A 12,421-nucleotide genomic window follows, 5' to 3' on the forward strand; every position below is an offset into this window, starting at 1 on the left:
AAGACATTAAGATGCACATGAATTCTTAGTAAACTTCATATTCCCGAGTTCTATTTAGGAGAGGGGCGGTGGGGTAGCCTAATGGTTAAAGTGTTGGCTCGTCACGCTGAAGATCCGGGTTCGAATCCCCACATGGGCACAATTTGTGAAGCCCATTTCTGGTGTCCCCCACCGTGATGTTGCTGGAATATTGCTAAAAGCAGCGTAAAACCAAACTCAGTCAGTCAGTCTATTTAGGAGAAACATCTTGATCGTGATCCCAAATATTACATATGTTACATTTGACCACTATCTAAAAGGCATCGTGTATCTATAGCTTTCGGCCGTTGGAGCTGCTCCAATTTACACCTGTCAGAGGGGTACACAAAGTACGTGATTTACACTATCAGACTTCTAATTTTTGTCGAAGCCTCGCTGGCTGAGTGAGTTAGATGACTGACCTTGTGTGCTGGCTATTATGTGTCTGATTCTGGGTGTGTGGATTCGAATTCCGGAATGGACTCAACCTAACAAAAGTACTAGAATCTGTACTTTATTGAGAAAGTGTAATCCTAAATAAAACACATTTCACATTTGACCACTTTCTAAATGGCATCGTGTATTCATGGTATACTTCTACCTGCACCTTTAACTCGAAAACACTCTAGCATAGCATCAAACATAAGACAATTGCACATTTAAACCAAGTGACTAGAGCTGTGCCAACTCTTACCAACATCCATATATATTTTCATGCATATCTAACTGTTCCCAATACACTCGAGCGCATCCACCTGCTGTTATTACGAAGCTGGGGACAACACTCCATTTCCTATGCGATGTCTGCTAAATTTCTTCATTTTGCTGTACACCCTCTAAGGTACCCAAACACCAAAACAATGAGGTACTTAAAATATACGGACAAGATACAGTCAAGGTCTATTTATCTATTAAATTCAAAACTGAATTTCAGGGCATATGAGAGAGACACCAAAACTACATACATGCATTTTTTTAAGTCAAGAGATTTTTTATTATGCATCCTAAAGCTTTATGTGATCAAATCCCAGAAACGATGTTTAATCAATGTACTTCAGACACCACGTGCTTCAGATGTCCTCGGGCATCGAAGATGTGGGAAGTGTCCGGTGGCAGCTGCTTGTGTGTCTCCTGGTAGCCTGGCTGGTGGTCTTCCTCAGTCTTATAAAGGGCATCAAGTCATCGGGCAAGGTAGGGTCATTACAATATTTATTACTTATATGGGAAGGAGGACACAGGGTAGTATTTTCCTGTAAGTCCTTAAGGCGGTTACACCTTTTGGTGAACGTTGATTGGCTGTTTAAAAAAATAAACAGCCAATTAACGCGTGGGGATATGGGGATTCCCCACATCGAGGGTTTCCATATGGAGAATGCTGTTCATTTAGCATTTTTAGATCGAAAACTGATATGGGTAATTGACACAGATGGCACCATGGTCAGTTATGATGTGGTAGATCTTTTTACAAAGATTCCACTTGACGAAGCCCTGGACATTCTGCGCACCAACTTAGAAATCTGCATCAATGACACAGATACTTAATTATCCGTTGACAGCATCATCAATCTTGTACATAGTTGTTTTGAGACTTCTTATTTCAGTTGGCAGTACCAAATATACCAGCAAATACATGACTTACCCGTGGGCTCTCATCTGTCACCTCTCATAACAGAGATCTACATGACTAACTTTGAAGAAGCTGCTCTGTCCACCTCCCCCATCAAACCCTTATGCTGGTACCGGAAGGTGGATGACACATTCACTATCCTGGAAAAGAGTCTCCTCCATCCTGCTCGACCATCTCAACAAACAACACCAGCGTATCCAGTTCACCATGGAGACTGAGAAACTACATCAACTCCCTTTCCTAGACATCACCATTCAGAACTCCAACAACCAGCTCATCACTTCTGTCTACCGTAAGCCAGCCCATACTGACCAATACATCCACCATCACTCCAACCACCATCCCCAGATCAAGAGAGCCATCGTTTCAATGCTTGCAAGACGTGCTAAGAACATCTGCAGTCCCTCCAATCTACAACAAGAATTAGCCCACCTCAAATCTACCTTCATCACCCTCAGTGGCTACCCGAGACACCTAGTAGAAACCACCATCAAGAAGACATTAGAATATCAAGATCAACCTCCTACTAAGCCTGAACCATCCCCTATTTGCATAAATATTCCCTATGTTTGATCCATCAGTTATCACACCAGCAGACTTCTAAAGAAAACTGCCATCATTGACACTACCTTCTCATCTGGCAAAACCCTGAAAACTTTATTAAAAGCCAGTGGTAATGGAAGCCGTGAAACTATCCCTAACCCATGAGAATGTGTGTACAAATTGAAATGTACATGTAGCAGCACCTACATAGGTGAAACAGGCAGGCCTGTATGTACTCGTAAAGAGCACAAAGCATCGGTGAAAAACTCGGACATGAAATCAGCGTTATCAGAACATGTGATCAGAAATCCCAGCCATACCATCCATTGGGATGACACTGACATTTTGGCCGTCAACATCAGCGATTGGCGGAAAAGGATATTGATGGAGGTCATCTGGATCCACCGCACCAAACCTTAAAATCAATTGGTCAGGGTGTTTTTCTACCGAATGCATGGTGCATAGAATAATGCTTTCAATGTACATGTTTTCCCTTGTTCCCCTCAATCACTGTACATGCTTATTTGTGTTTTCATATAAGTGTTTTCCTATTGTTGTTTTCATAAGTGGCTTCCATCATCCTTCATTGATTTCATAAGTGGCTCCCAATCAATCCTATCATGTATGTCCAATCCTTTACACTGTATAAACATTCTGTACGTCCTTTGTATAAACATACCACTTAATCTCTTTGAACTCTGTACATTTCATCTAAACACATCACCTAATCTCTGTACATCTCAATCTGTAATACTATCTCACTGGCTTCCTGTACATTCTATATATATTGCTTGTATCATATTCTGTCATTGACCTGATGAAGGGACAAGAAGTAGGCCAGAAACGTCGTGTTGTAAATCCATACCATACGTTATTGTGCTACCTCCCAACTTCTCCCCGACCGCGTCATACCAAAAGACGTTAAAATGTGGTACTTGTTGGTCCCTGTCTGGCGCTCGGCATTAATGGGTACAACAAGGACTGGTCGGCTCGGAGTCAGTATAATGTGTCTGAGTGGGGTATTCATGCTTCACTGCGGCATGGTATCTCAGTGGGCTAGCACTATAAAACCAGCTTCAGTCTGGGCTAGTACAAGCAGCAACACATACACATACACACGCATGCACGTCGTCATATGAGCGAAATATTCTCAAGCACGACGTAAAACCCAATTTCACCACCACCACCTCCCAACTTCTAAATGCCCATCAAGCATCTATGCTGACACACCTTGATTTAAGTGAATAATGTTCACAGCAGCGCCAATTTTTAAGGAAACTCAGTCAGTCTCATATTTGAATGTTATTTATAACTGATATTACTTTTCAGGTTGTGTACGTTGCAGCCACCGTTCCGTATCTGATTCTGATAGCTCTGCTTGTTCGTGGATTGCTGCTTCCGGGTGCTGTAGAAGGAATAAGATACTATGCTATACCACAGTGGTCGAAATTACTGGATGCTAAGGTTTGTTTGTAGAATGAATTAATTTCATTACAACTCATAAAGGTTAAGTTTTGTTATTTTAATGTAAATGTGTATTTAGTATGATTATCCTGTCAGTCTGACCCGTGAGGATCCGGATATAATTGGTTTTCATCAGTCAATGCTTTTTACGGTGGTCAGACTCAATATATGATGGTCATGATGCGTAGATCGATGCCTAAGACTTCAATCACTGGATTGTCTGGTTCAGACCGCTGTCATTTAGCTGGAATGTTGCGGCTTTAAACTGCTGACTGCGGCTTTAAACAACAAACATATATCTTTCCTTAACTGAACCGAAGCCTTGAACAATGTCTTTTCCAAATCTAACAGTGAAGCATAACCAGAATAAGTTTTAAATTCGATAATTTTATGTTTCTTTCTTTAACGCTGCACTTAGCAAATATCACGAATATATGGCGGCGGTCTGTAGATAATCGAGTCTAGACAATTCAGTGATCAACAGCATGAGCATCGATCTACGGAATGGGGATACGATAACATGTGTCAACCAAGTCAGACCACCCGATCCCGATAGTCGCCTCTTACGACAAGCATGGATTGATGAAGCCCAGTTCCAACTCGGATCTTCACGGGTTTTAAATTAGATGATCAATAAATGAACTGTTCGTCCAGGTTTGGCGTAATGGTGCCTCCCAGGTGTTCTTCTCTGCTGGTATTGGCTGGGGAGGGATAGCTACCCTGTCCAGCTACAACAAGTTTCACAATAATTGTTACAGGTATGAACTGGGTATAGTATTATTGATTATTGTCTCTTGATATATTGCTGGTCCACCAAAAGTACCACAGAATCCCTGTTTCAAAGATTAACCAAACTCCTTCACAGATATTATTTGAGACCACTGGAATCAATGCCACATGCTTTCTCAAACACCTCTAGGATTCACGTGCATTTTTGCAAAAAAAATGAATCAAGGAAAGGGCAAAGTTCAATGGTGTTTCAAAATTTGATTGGTCAACTTCGTACTATACCACACGACAACATTTTCCTTGATTTATGAGGCATAATGAAGACTGGTTATCCTCTGGCGTTCTCTCGCGATCCCGTTTCTTATATACAAAATGGCGGTAGTTGTAGATTCACATTATAGAACTGGCAGCTGAACTGACCTCATGGACCTGTTTCTGTCTCAGGGATGCTATGGTGCTCCCTCTGTTGGACTGTCTGACCAGCTGGTTTGCAGGATTCATCATCTTCGTGTTCCTGGGTTACATGGCCAACCAGTCCAACCTGCCTATCTCGGAGGTAGTCAAAGAAGGTGGGTGTGATATTATCCTGAATATTCACAGGGCAATCTCCATACCTCATTCATTACATATATTCCAAACAGATATCGCTGTACAAATAGTGTACACGAATCATCCTGAACGACGAGGTTTACTATGGCTTCAGAACATCTACACAGAAACATCGCATATATTTCAATAAAGAAGTGTTATATCCATAGAAAAGTCCCCCTTGTTCACAACAACTTCCAACGGCCACTCAAAGAAGTGTGACTTTTGTAGACTGACATTCATGCCCTTTGGTTTACGTACAACTGTGATTCAGAGGGAGTTTGTCGTTTTTGTCACGTTTGATACAATCATAAGACACAACTGTACTCACCCACATACTTGTTTCGTAAACAATACCATACAGATGCCTTGACTGATCCGTTGTCGCGACCAATTCACAGCCGACATGTGTAGTCTGTTCGTGGAACTTGAGTTCTTGCTAAAGATCAAGGAGTCTTGACAGGACTTTATTATGGCAAACATGGAAATTTATGAAAAAGACCCGGGTTTCACTTCGATCCTTGTTCATACGTGTCGTATTTTCCAGGACCTGGTCTGGCGTTCATGGCGTATCCTGATGCGGTGTCGACTATGCCGTTGCCGCAGTTGTGGGCATGTCTGTTCTTCCTGATGCTGTTTACTGTGGGACTTGATAGTCAGGTAAATATTGTCCTTTTATTGTCTTTGACGACGTCGGACAAAGACGACATTAGTGCATCGATTATATATAACATTTCATCTTATTTACTGTTCACCTGAAACTGTGAGCTGATGTCGGGGTCTGTTCGTCAGTCGTCCCGTATCCCTCAAACTCAGCAACCACTGGACCATTGAAGTTCAAATTGTCCGCAGTCACATTAAAAAATGCCAAATTAATTTGTGAAACAGAAAACGAGAATTCTTTACCATGTCATCAAATCACTGTTTTTACCATGTTAATTGTATCTTAATTATTAAATAGATAGTTCATTAGAGATACCGTTCGGCATCATTCGTTTTACATCATTCAAATGCTAAATATAATATTTCTGAACAAATGTTTTTTAAATATTATATATGTGAATCGTTTCTGAATAAATGTGCACTCGGCGCATCTATAAAATCATTGTTTCGTCACTCTCACAATACAGTTTTAAAATGTTTCAAAATAAAGAAGGAATTAACACAGTATATTAAAATGCAATGCTCCAATTAATGAAAACATCCGTATCAGTTCGTCCACGTCCAGACCATTGTCACGGCCCTCACCGACGCCTTCCCAGCATTCCTCGGACACCGGAAGCTCCTGGTTACAGCTTGCGTCTGTTTGACTGGGTTTATTTTAGGCCTGACGTGCGTTACTCAAGTAAGTACAGACATATATCACTGTTTTGTCTCACATCTCACAGTGCGTCATCATGTTCATGCGGCACCAATCCCAGGACCTTACAATTTGCAAACGATGCTTATGGTTCAATCTGTTAAGAAGATGCAGTTGCCCAATTGTACAAGTGCCTTATACATGATTGTCCCTGAAAGTGATTCTCCATTTGTCAGCAGCATAGCCATCGCGGGTACCGACCACACCAGTGTAATATAATTCAAAGGGAAGTATTACACAACATAGTGAAGCAATAAACACACAACACTGATATGGGGTCTTCGCGGACATCTGGTCATCAACGATTAACAGTTATCCTTTCATGCAACTTTCACAGGTGTTTTGCCCTTAACGACATATGTAATATGAGTAGGCGGACAATAAAGACTTGTTTATACCTTGCATGTATCGACGTTTTATACTCTCTTAACTCGATTGCTGGGGCGGTGGCTAGCCTAGTGGTTGAAGCGTTCCCTCGTCATGCCGAAGATCCGGGTTCGATTCCACAGATGGGTACAATGTGTGAAACCAATTTCTGGTGTCACCCGCCGTGATATTGCTGGAATATCGCTAAAAGTGGCGTAAACTGAACTAACTAACTCACTCCATTGCTGTGTTGTTCGTACAGGGCGGTATCTACGTGCTGACGCTGATGGACTGGTACGTCGGGAGTATATCAGTCATGGTGCTGGCGATGTCGGAGATGTTGGTCCTTGCCTGGGTATATGGTGAGCCTACCTGTGGGGATTACATTTGTCAGAGTCACCAGTGGTAACGTTTCAGAGGTCACATGGGGCTTACCCCCCACTGAGTGAATGAGTTCAGTCACCTCTGCAATATTTCAGCCATATAGTGACTGTGACATTTCATACATTAGTCCTACACAGAAAGGACTGAAAGACACGTCGTCATAGGACAGGGAAATAACTACAATATCACTGATATATATCTAAAACTAGTATTAACCTTAACATATGACTAGTCATAACAATACATTATACAGCACCATGTCCACCAAAAACTTCAGTGAACCCTTGAATGTTGTAACCTTGAGTAAGAGTCGTATGATGCTGTTTACCCAATTGTACCTCAAAGGTTGAGAACTGTAAACACCAAGGGATGGAGCTGTTGGAATAGGATCTTTAAACCTCGCGAGGCGCCACTTCCGGTACTAAGCTGGTTCCTGGATCCCTATGCGCGCGCAAACTTGTGATATGCGAGACGGGGCCCAGCTTACTTCCAGTACCAGATTTCCGGTGACCAGCCGGCTTGGTTCCCTGGGTCTGTGGAGAGTTTGTGTCACGATATGGCTGAAATATTGCCGATGTGACGTTAAATAATAACTCACTCACTGTGGAGAGTTTGTTGTCAGCCTATGCATAGCTCTAAATAGATGCATATATATATTTATGTACGATATTAGATCATCGATATACCCGAAAGTTGAACTTCTTTGAAAAAATTTACATTGTTTTGATTTTGACAGTCCAATTTTGAATAATCTGCATAAAAACACACCCGCAAGAAGGAGAGAAAACGTGGTGCCCATGGGAATGCCTACTTCGTGTCTAAATGTTTTACCTCCAATGTTACACGGATGGTTTCAGTGAGGAAGTCGAGCATTTCAGATATAGTTTTCTCAGTAAACTTCAATTGACATTTGTTTTCATTTGTGACATATTGTCCTGAACCTCTGAAGATATATGTATATATGTATATATATATATATAGGTATATCTTTGTTCACAACGTTTATTAGCAAATACCACATGGGTAAAAAAATGAAGTTATTCCTTAAATTTGTCACGTGTGATTGTGGCATACACGGCTGAAAAATGAAATGTTTGGACAGAAGTCTGTCCATTCTGAGATTGTAAATATTTTGGGTCAAAACAGTGGATTATGTATGCTAGTTCACACATCAATATGGTGACTGGTGCCCTAGAAATACGTTGTTTTAGATGTTGCTAAAATATGGCATTTGTTGAAGATGTGTGACGTGTGTTTATTCAAAGCCTGCAGCACAAACGGCCCTAGCATATGCAAGCGCACACTTCCCCCATGTCTATGCGAACATTAACCTGAAAGCGTTCTCTGGGCTGTTTACACGTCTCGAACAATTTGGTAATGATGAAATTTGCTTCGTGTATAATGGCTCACACAGCAATATTTAAGTTATATGACGGCGCCTGTAAATTGTATCTTTGTCCATATTCCTTAAACTGAATTGTTGTCATGAGTCAGTGATAAAACCTAAACTGTCCTGTTATATACAGGTGTAAACCGTCTGTACGATGATCTGGAGATGATGATTGGCTACCGAGTGTCTCCTGTCTGGAAGGCCATGTGGCTTGTCGCCACACCTCTGTTTGTCTTTGTGAGTACTCAAGGAGTCAGACAGCTGTTGGGTTCCTTAATGTTGTGTAAATTCAAATCTCTGCAAATAATACCGCATTGTATATATCGTACTTATCACTAAGCTGTTCGCTCTGACGCACGGAAGGAAATAATGTGTCGTTGTTTCTTGTACAGGTTTTGTTCATTGCTGGACTTACCAGCATGTCTCCAGTAGCTCTTGGTGGGAGGGAATTTCCTTATTGGGCACAAGCAGTTGGTTGGCTGATAGCAGTTTGCCCTTTACTTCCAATACCTGTGGGCATGGTGCTGGCCATTTGGAGGGAAAAGGATGGGTCTTTGAAAGAGGTTAGTAAATGAGGAGAATTCTTGCAAAGCCAACAAAAAAGAAAGAAAAACGTTTCACTGACATGCAGGCAAACGTTCGTGACATTCAGACATTGTGAATACAAACACTAACACCTCCATATTCGTGACCTTTGCCACCTTCGGAGAAGATTAATCCTAGTAAGACGTTATCACAACACGTTCACCTTTGAATAGATTGTATTACAACTCATTTTGTAACATTCCAGCATAATCGCGATGGGGATGCCACAAGTGGGCTTCACACATTGTAACCATATGGGGAATAGAACACAGGGGCTAGCGAACGCTTGAACCGCAAGGCTCATACACATGAAGCATTGTTTATATACATCGACACCACCTGTTTAAAGGTATTCTTTAAAAAATCAATGTTACATTTGTTCGCTCGCTGTCATGAAATATATGTTGTGAATTAAACCTTAAATATGACATCCCCTTCCCGCTTAACTCCAGACTCGCAGCGGTGGCCTAATGGTTAAAGTGTCCACTCGCCACGCTGAAGACCCAAGTTCGATTCCCCACATGGGTACAAAGTGTGAAGCCCAATTCTGATGTCCCCGTCGTGATATTGCTGAAAGCGGCGTAAAACCATACTCACTCACTCACTCTCCTTCTACGAGAGAAAATGCTTGACAGAAAATATACCTTGTCTCATGTAACCACTAACCCCTGTCTCTTAAATAGTGGGGGCGGTGGGGGTAGCCTAATGGTTAAGGCGTTGGCTCGTCACGCCGAAGACCCGGGTTCGAATCCCCACATGGGTACAATGTGTGAAGCCCATTTCTGGTGTCCCCCGCCGTGATGTTGCTGGAATATTGCTAAAAGCGGCGTAAAACCAAACTCAGTCAGTCAGTCAGTCTTAAATAGTAGGTCTTTTTAAATTTATTGAAAGAGTTCTGTGTCTTTGTTATGTTTTTATCGATTGTGCATAATAGGAATATCATAACTGAGTGTGTTTACAGAGGCTGATCCAAGCAACCAAGCCCAGGAAGGAATGGGGGCCAGCACTCGGTGGTAAGACTGAAGAAGGGAAGGACGAGATGGACCTGAAGACTAAAGATATGCTGCTCAGTGACGCCCTTAGTTAATGAAAAAAGGCGAATTGTTCATGCTAGATTTTAGATAACAGTGGAACTATCAGATGGACTTTCCTCTTGTTGATTGGTTAGATCGCCCGAACTATGAATACCCTCTACCTCGTATCCCCTAAATGGAATATTGTTTTTTGCTCAGTTCCCGTTTGCGTTGACATCGGTGTCCTTGTCCCCCAACCTGTCCCAGCCAAAATTGTCCAGGTATTATAGTAGGCAATAGCAGTGCTTGTAGACACTGGTAGGTAGTCTTCGGTATGTGGCAGATATCACTGGATAATAGGCTATGGCGGATGGTAGATATGGCTAGTAGAACTTGGTGAGTGATGCACTGTACAAAAATGATTTTAGAACCCGACCACGAACCCAAGCACATTCCGTGTCACGTACGTGCATCACTCCTTTACAGGCTTATACATGTTAGCATCGTAAATTGTGATTCCAATCTAAACATTTCTACAGGTTCTGTAAATGTTTATGCCTCTAAACACGTTAAGATTAATGTTCAGGATCTAAATTCCTAAGTGTTACATGACAGTGTATTATAGATAGTTACGACAAAACCGTTTCCGGATCCAGTAGAAATCGCGTTGTAAATGAGAGTCGATTGTACAATAGCGACCACATTTGTTTGTTTGTTTGTTTGACCCCGCACTAAGCAATTTTTAACAGTATGACAGCTGTCTGTAACTAATCAAGTCTGGACCAGACAATCCAGTGATTAGCATCATGGACATCCTTCTACTCTGTTGAGGTACCATGACATCTGTCTACCGGGTCAGCGAGCCTGATCATCCTATCTCATGACAAGCATGGCTGCTGAAGATCAGTCCTAACCAATATCTTCACGGGTCTGCTAACTTTTATCTCTGACTTTATTGTACTGCATTAATATCACAGTATCATTTATAATTGTAATATCTCTACAGTATCATGTACTGCCATTGAATTTGGTAATATCACAGTATCATGTACTGCCATTGAATTTGGTAATATCACAGTATCATGTTCTGCCATTGAATTTGGTAATATCACAGTATCATGTTCTGCCATTGAATTTGGTAATATCTCACAGTATCGTGTACTGCCATTGAATTTGGTAATATCACAGAATCATGTACTGCCATTGAATTTGGTAATATCACAGTATCATGTTCTGCCATTGAATTTGGTAATATCTCATAGTATCGCGTACTGCCATTGAATTTGGTAATATCACAGAATCATGTACTGTCATTGAATTTGGTAATATCTCACAGTATCGTGTACTGTCAATGAATTTGGTAATATCACAGTATCATGTTCTGTCATGTAATGACAAAGTTCGTTATTATTTTGCAGTAATTTGTTCGTGATCCTATACATTACAGAAATACATTCACAATCAAAGATTGAAGTTTTAATAAACAATGTTTGAGACTTCTAATTCGTATTGTCTACTAACTATGTCTTTTCACGGCTGATGAGTCTATATACAATCTACACACAAAGGCCACAATATAATCGCCACAGAATGCTGATTATAGCTTATATCAAAGTGTGAATGTAGAGGCACGTTGTGGCACACTAATAGTGCCCGGGGCACTGATGCTCGCCTGCATTATATCATCGAAATGTTGAACATCAGTGACAAATGAGCCGAATTATGTTCATTTGGCGCAAAATAACGGTGAAAGGTTTATAATAGACAACTGAATGTGATGTGATGACACCAGGTGTTCACTAGAAGACTAGCATATGGTGGTGTGCGGTCGTGTACATAGAGGGCAGGTCACAAATCAGGGGAAGTTAAGCAGTGTTGGGTATGGAGGGTCCTTGGATGGGTGACCAGCTTGACTCCTGAGAATTTCTAGGACTTCTGTCCTGCCCCACAACGAAACAGCTATGCGGCCACACCCTAGGCAAGTGAGTTTGTTCAAAATTGCCTCTGTTCACCCAGCACAAAATGGGTACCCGGTGGTATAAGTCATGACAATTAACCTTCTAGCATCTCACAGGCAGCTTGGGTTATCTGGGGTAAGAATATCTATCATGTTGTGTGAGCTTAGAACATGGCCCTGCCCTGTGGAGTACCGCACTATATATTATTATTGCCCAATTATCATTAGCACCCACACCATTTGCATAAAAGGGTGTCTTTCTGGACAACAGACACTAGAACTCCCTCAATACATATTTCTTTGGGCACCACAAGGCGGTGGGGCAGTCAACCGGTTAAATCATCCGAATTCGATTCCCCACATGAATACAATGTGTGAAGCCCATTTCTGGTGTTCC

The 12,421-nt window shown here is 41.5% G+C and overlaps 1 protein-coding gene across 2 annotated transcripts in view; it reads left to right on the top strand.

Moving 5' to 3' along the window:
- The window catches only part of LOC124291159 (sodium-dependent proline transporter-like), a 42,192-nt gene extending 31,260 nt beyond the window's left edge, over positions 1 to 10,932 (top strand). For both annotated transcript variants that reach the window (XM_046728093.1, XM_046728092.1), the window contains exons 5-14: positions 1,077 to 1,209; positions 3,518 to 3,652; positions 4,307 to 4,410; positions 4,826 to 4,950; positions 5,517 to 5,629; positions 6,183 to 6,314; positions 6,958 to 7,057; positions 8,606 to 8,706; positions 8,862 to 9,032; positions 10,016 to 10,932. In XM_046728093.1, the coding sequence (XP_046584049.1) occupies positions 1,077 to 1,209; positions 3,518 to 3,652; positions 4,307 to 4,410; positions 4,826 to 4,950; positions 5,517 to 5,629; positions 6,183 to 6,314; positions 6,958 to 7,057; positions 8,606 to 8,706; positions 8,862 to 9,032; positions 10,016 to 10,141 (1,240 nt within the window). In that variant the 3' untranslated portion in view covers positions 10,142 to 10,932. The remainder of the gene's footprint in view (positions 1 to 1,076; positions 1,210 to 3,517; positions 3,653 to 4,306; positions 4,411 to 4,825; positions 4,951 to 5,516; positions 5,630 to 6,182; positions 6,315 to 6,957; positions 7,058 to 8,605; positions 8,707 to 8,861; positions 9,033 to 10,015) is intronic.
- The last annotated feature ends 1,489 nt before the right edge of the window (positions 10,933 to 12,421 follow it).

Source organism: Haliotis rubra, unplaced genomic scaffold (genome assembly GCF_003918875.1).
Source record: "Haliotis rubra isolate DU_JTF1 unplaced genomic scaffold, ASM391887v1 Scf484, whole genome shotgun sequence".
Taxonomy (NCBI): Eukaryota; Metazoa; Mollusca; class Gastropoda; order Lepetellida; family Haliotidae; genus Haliotis; species Haliotis rubra.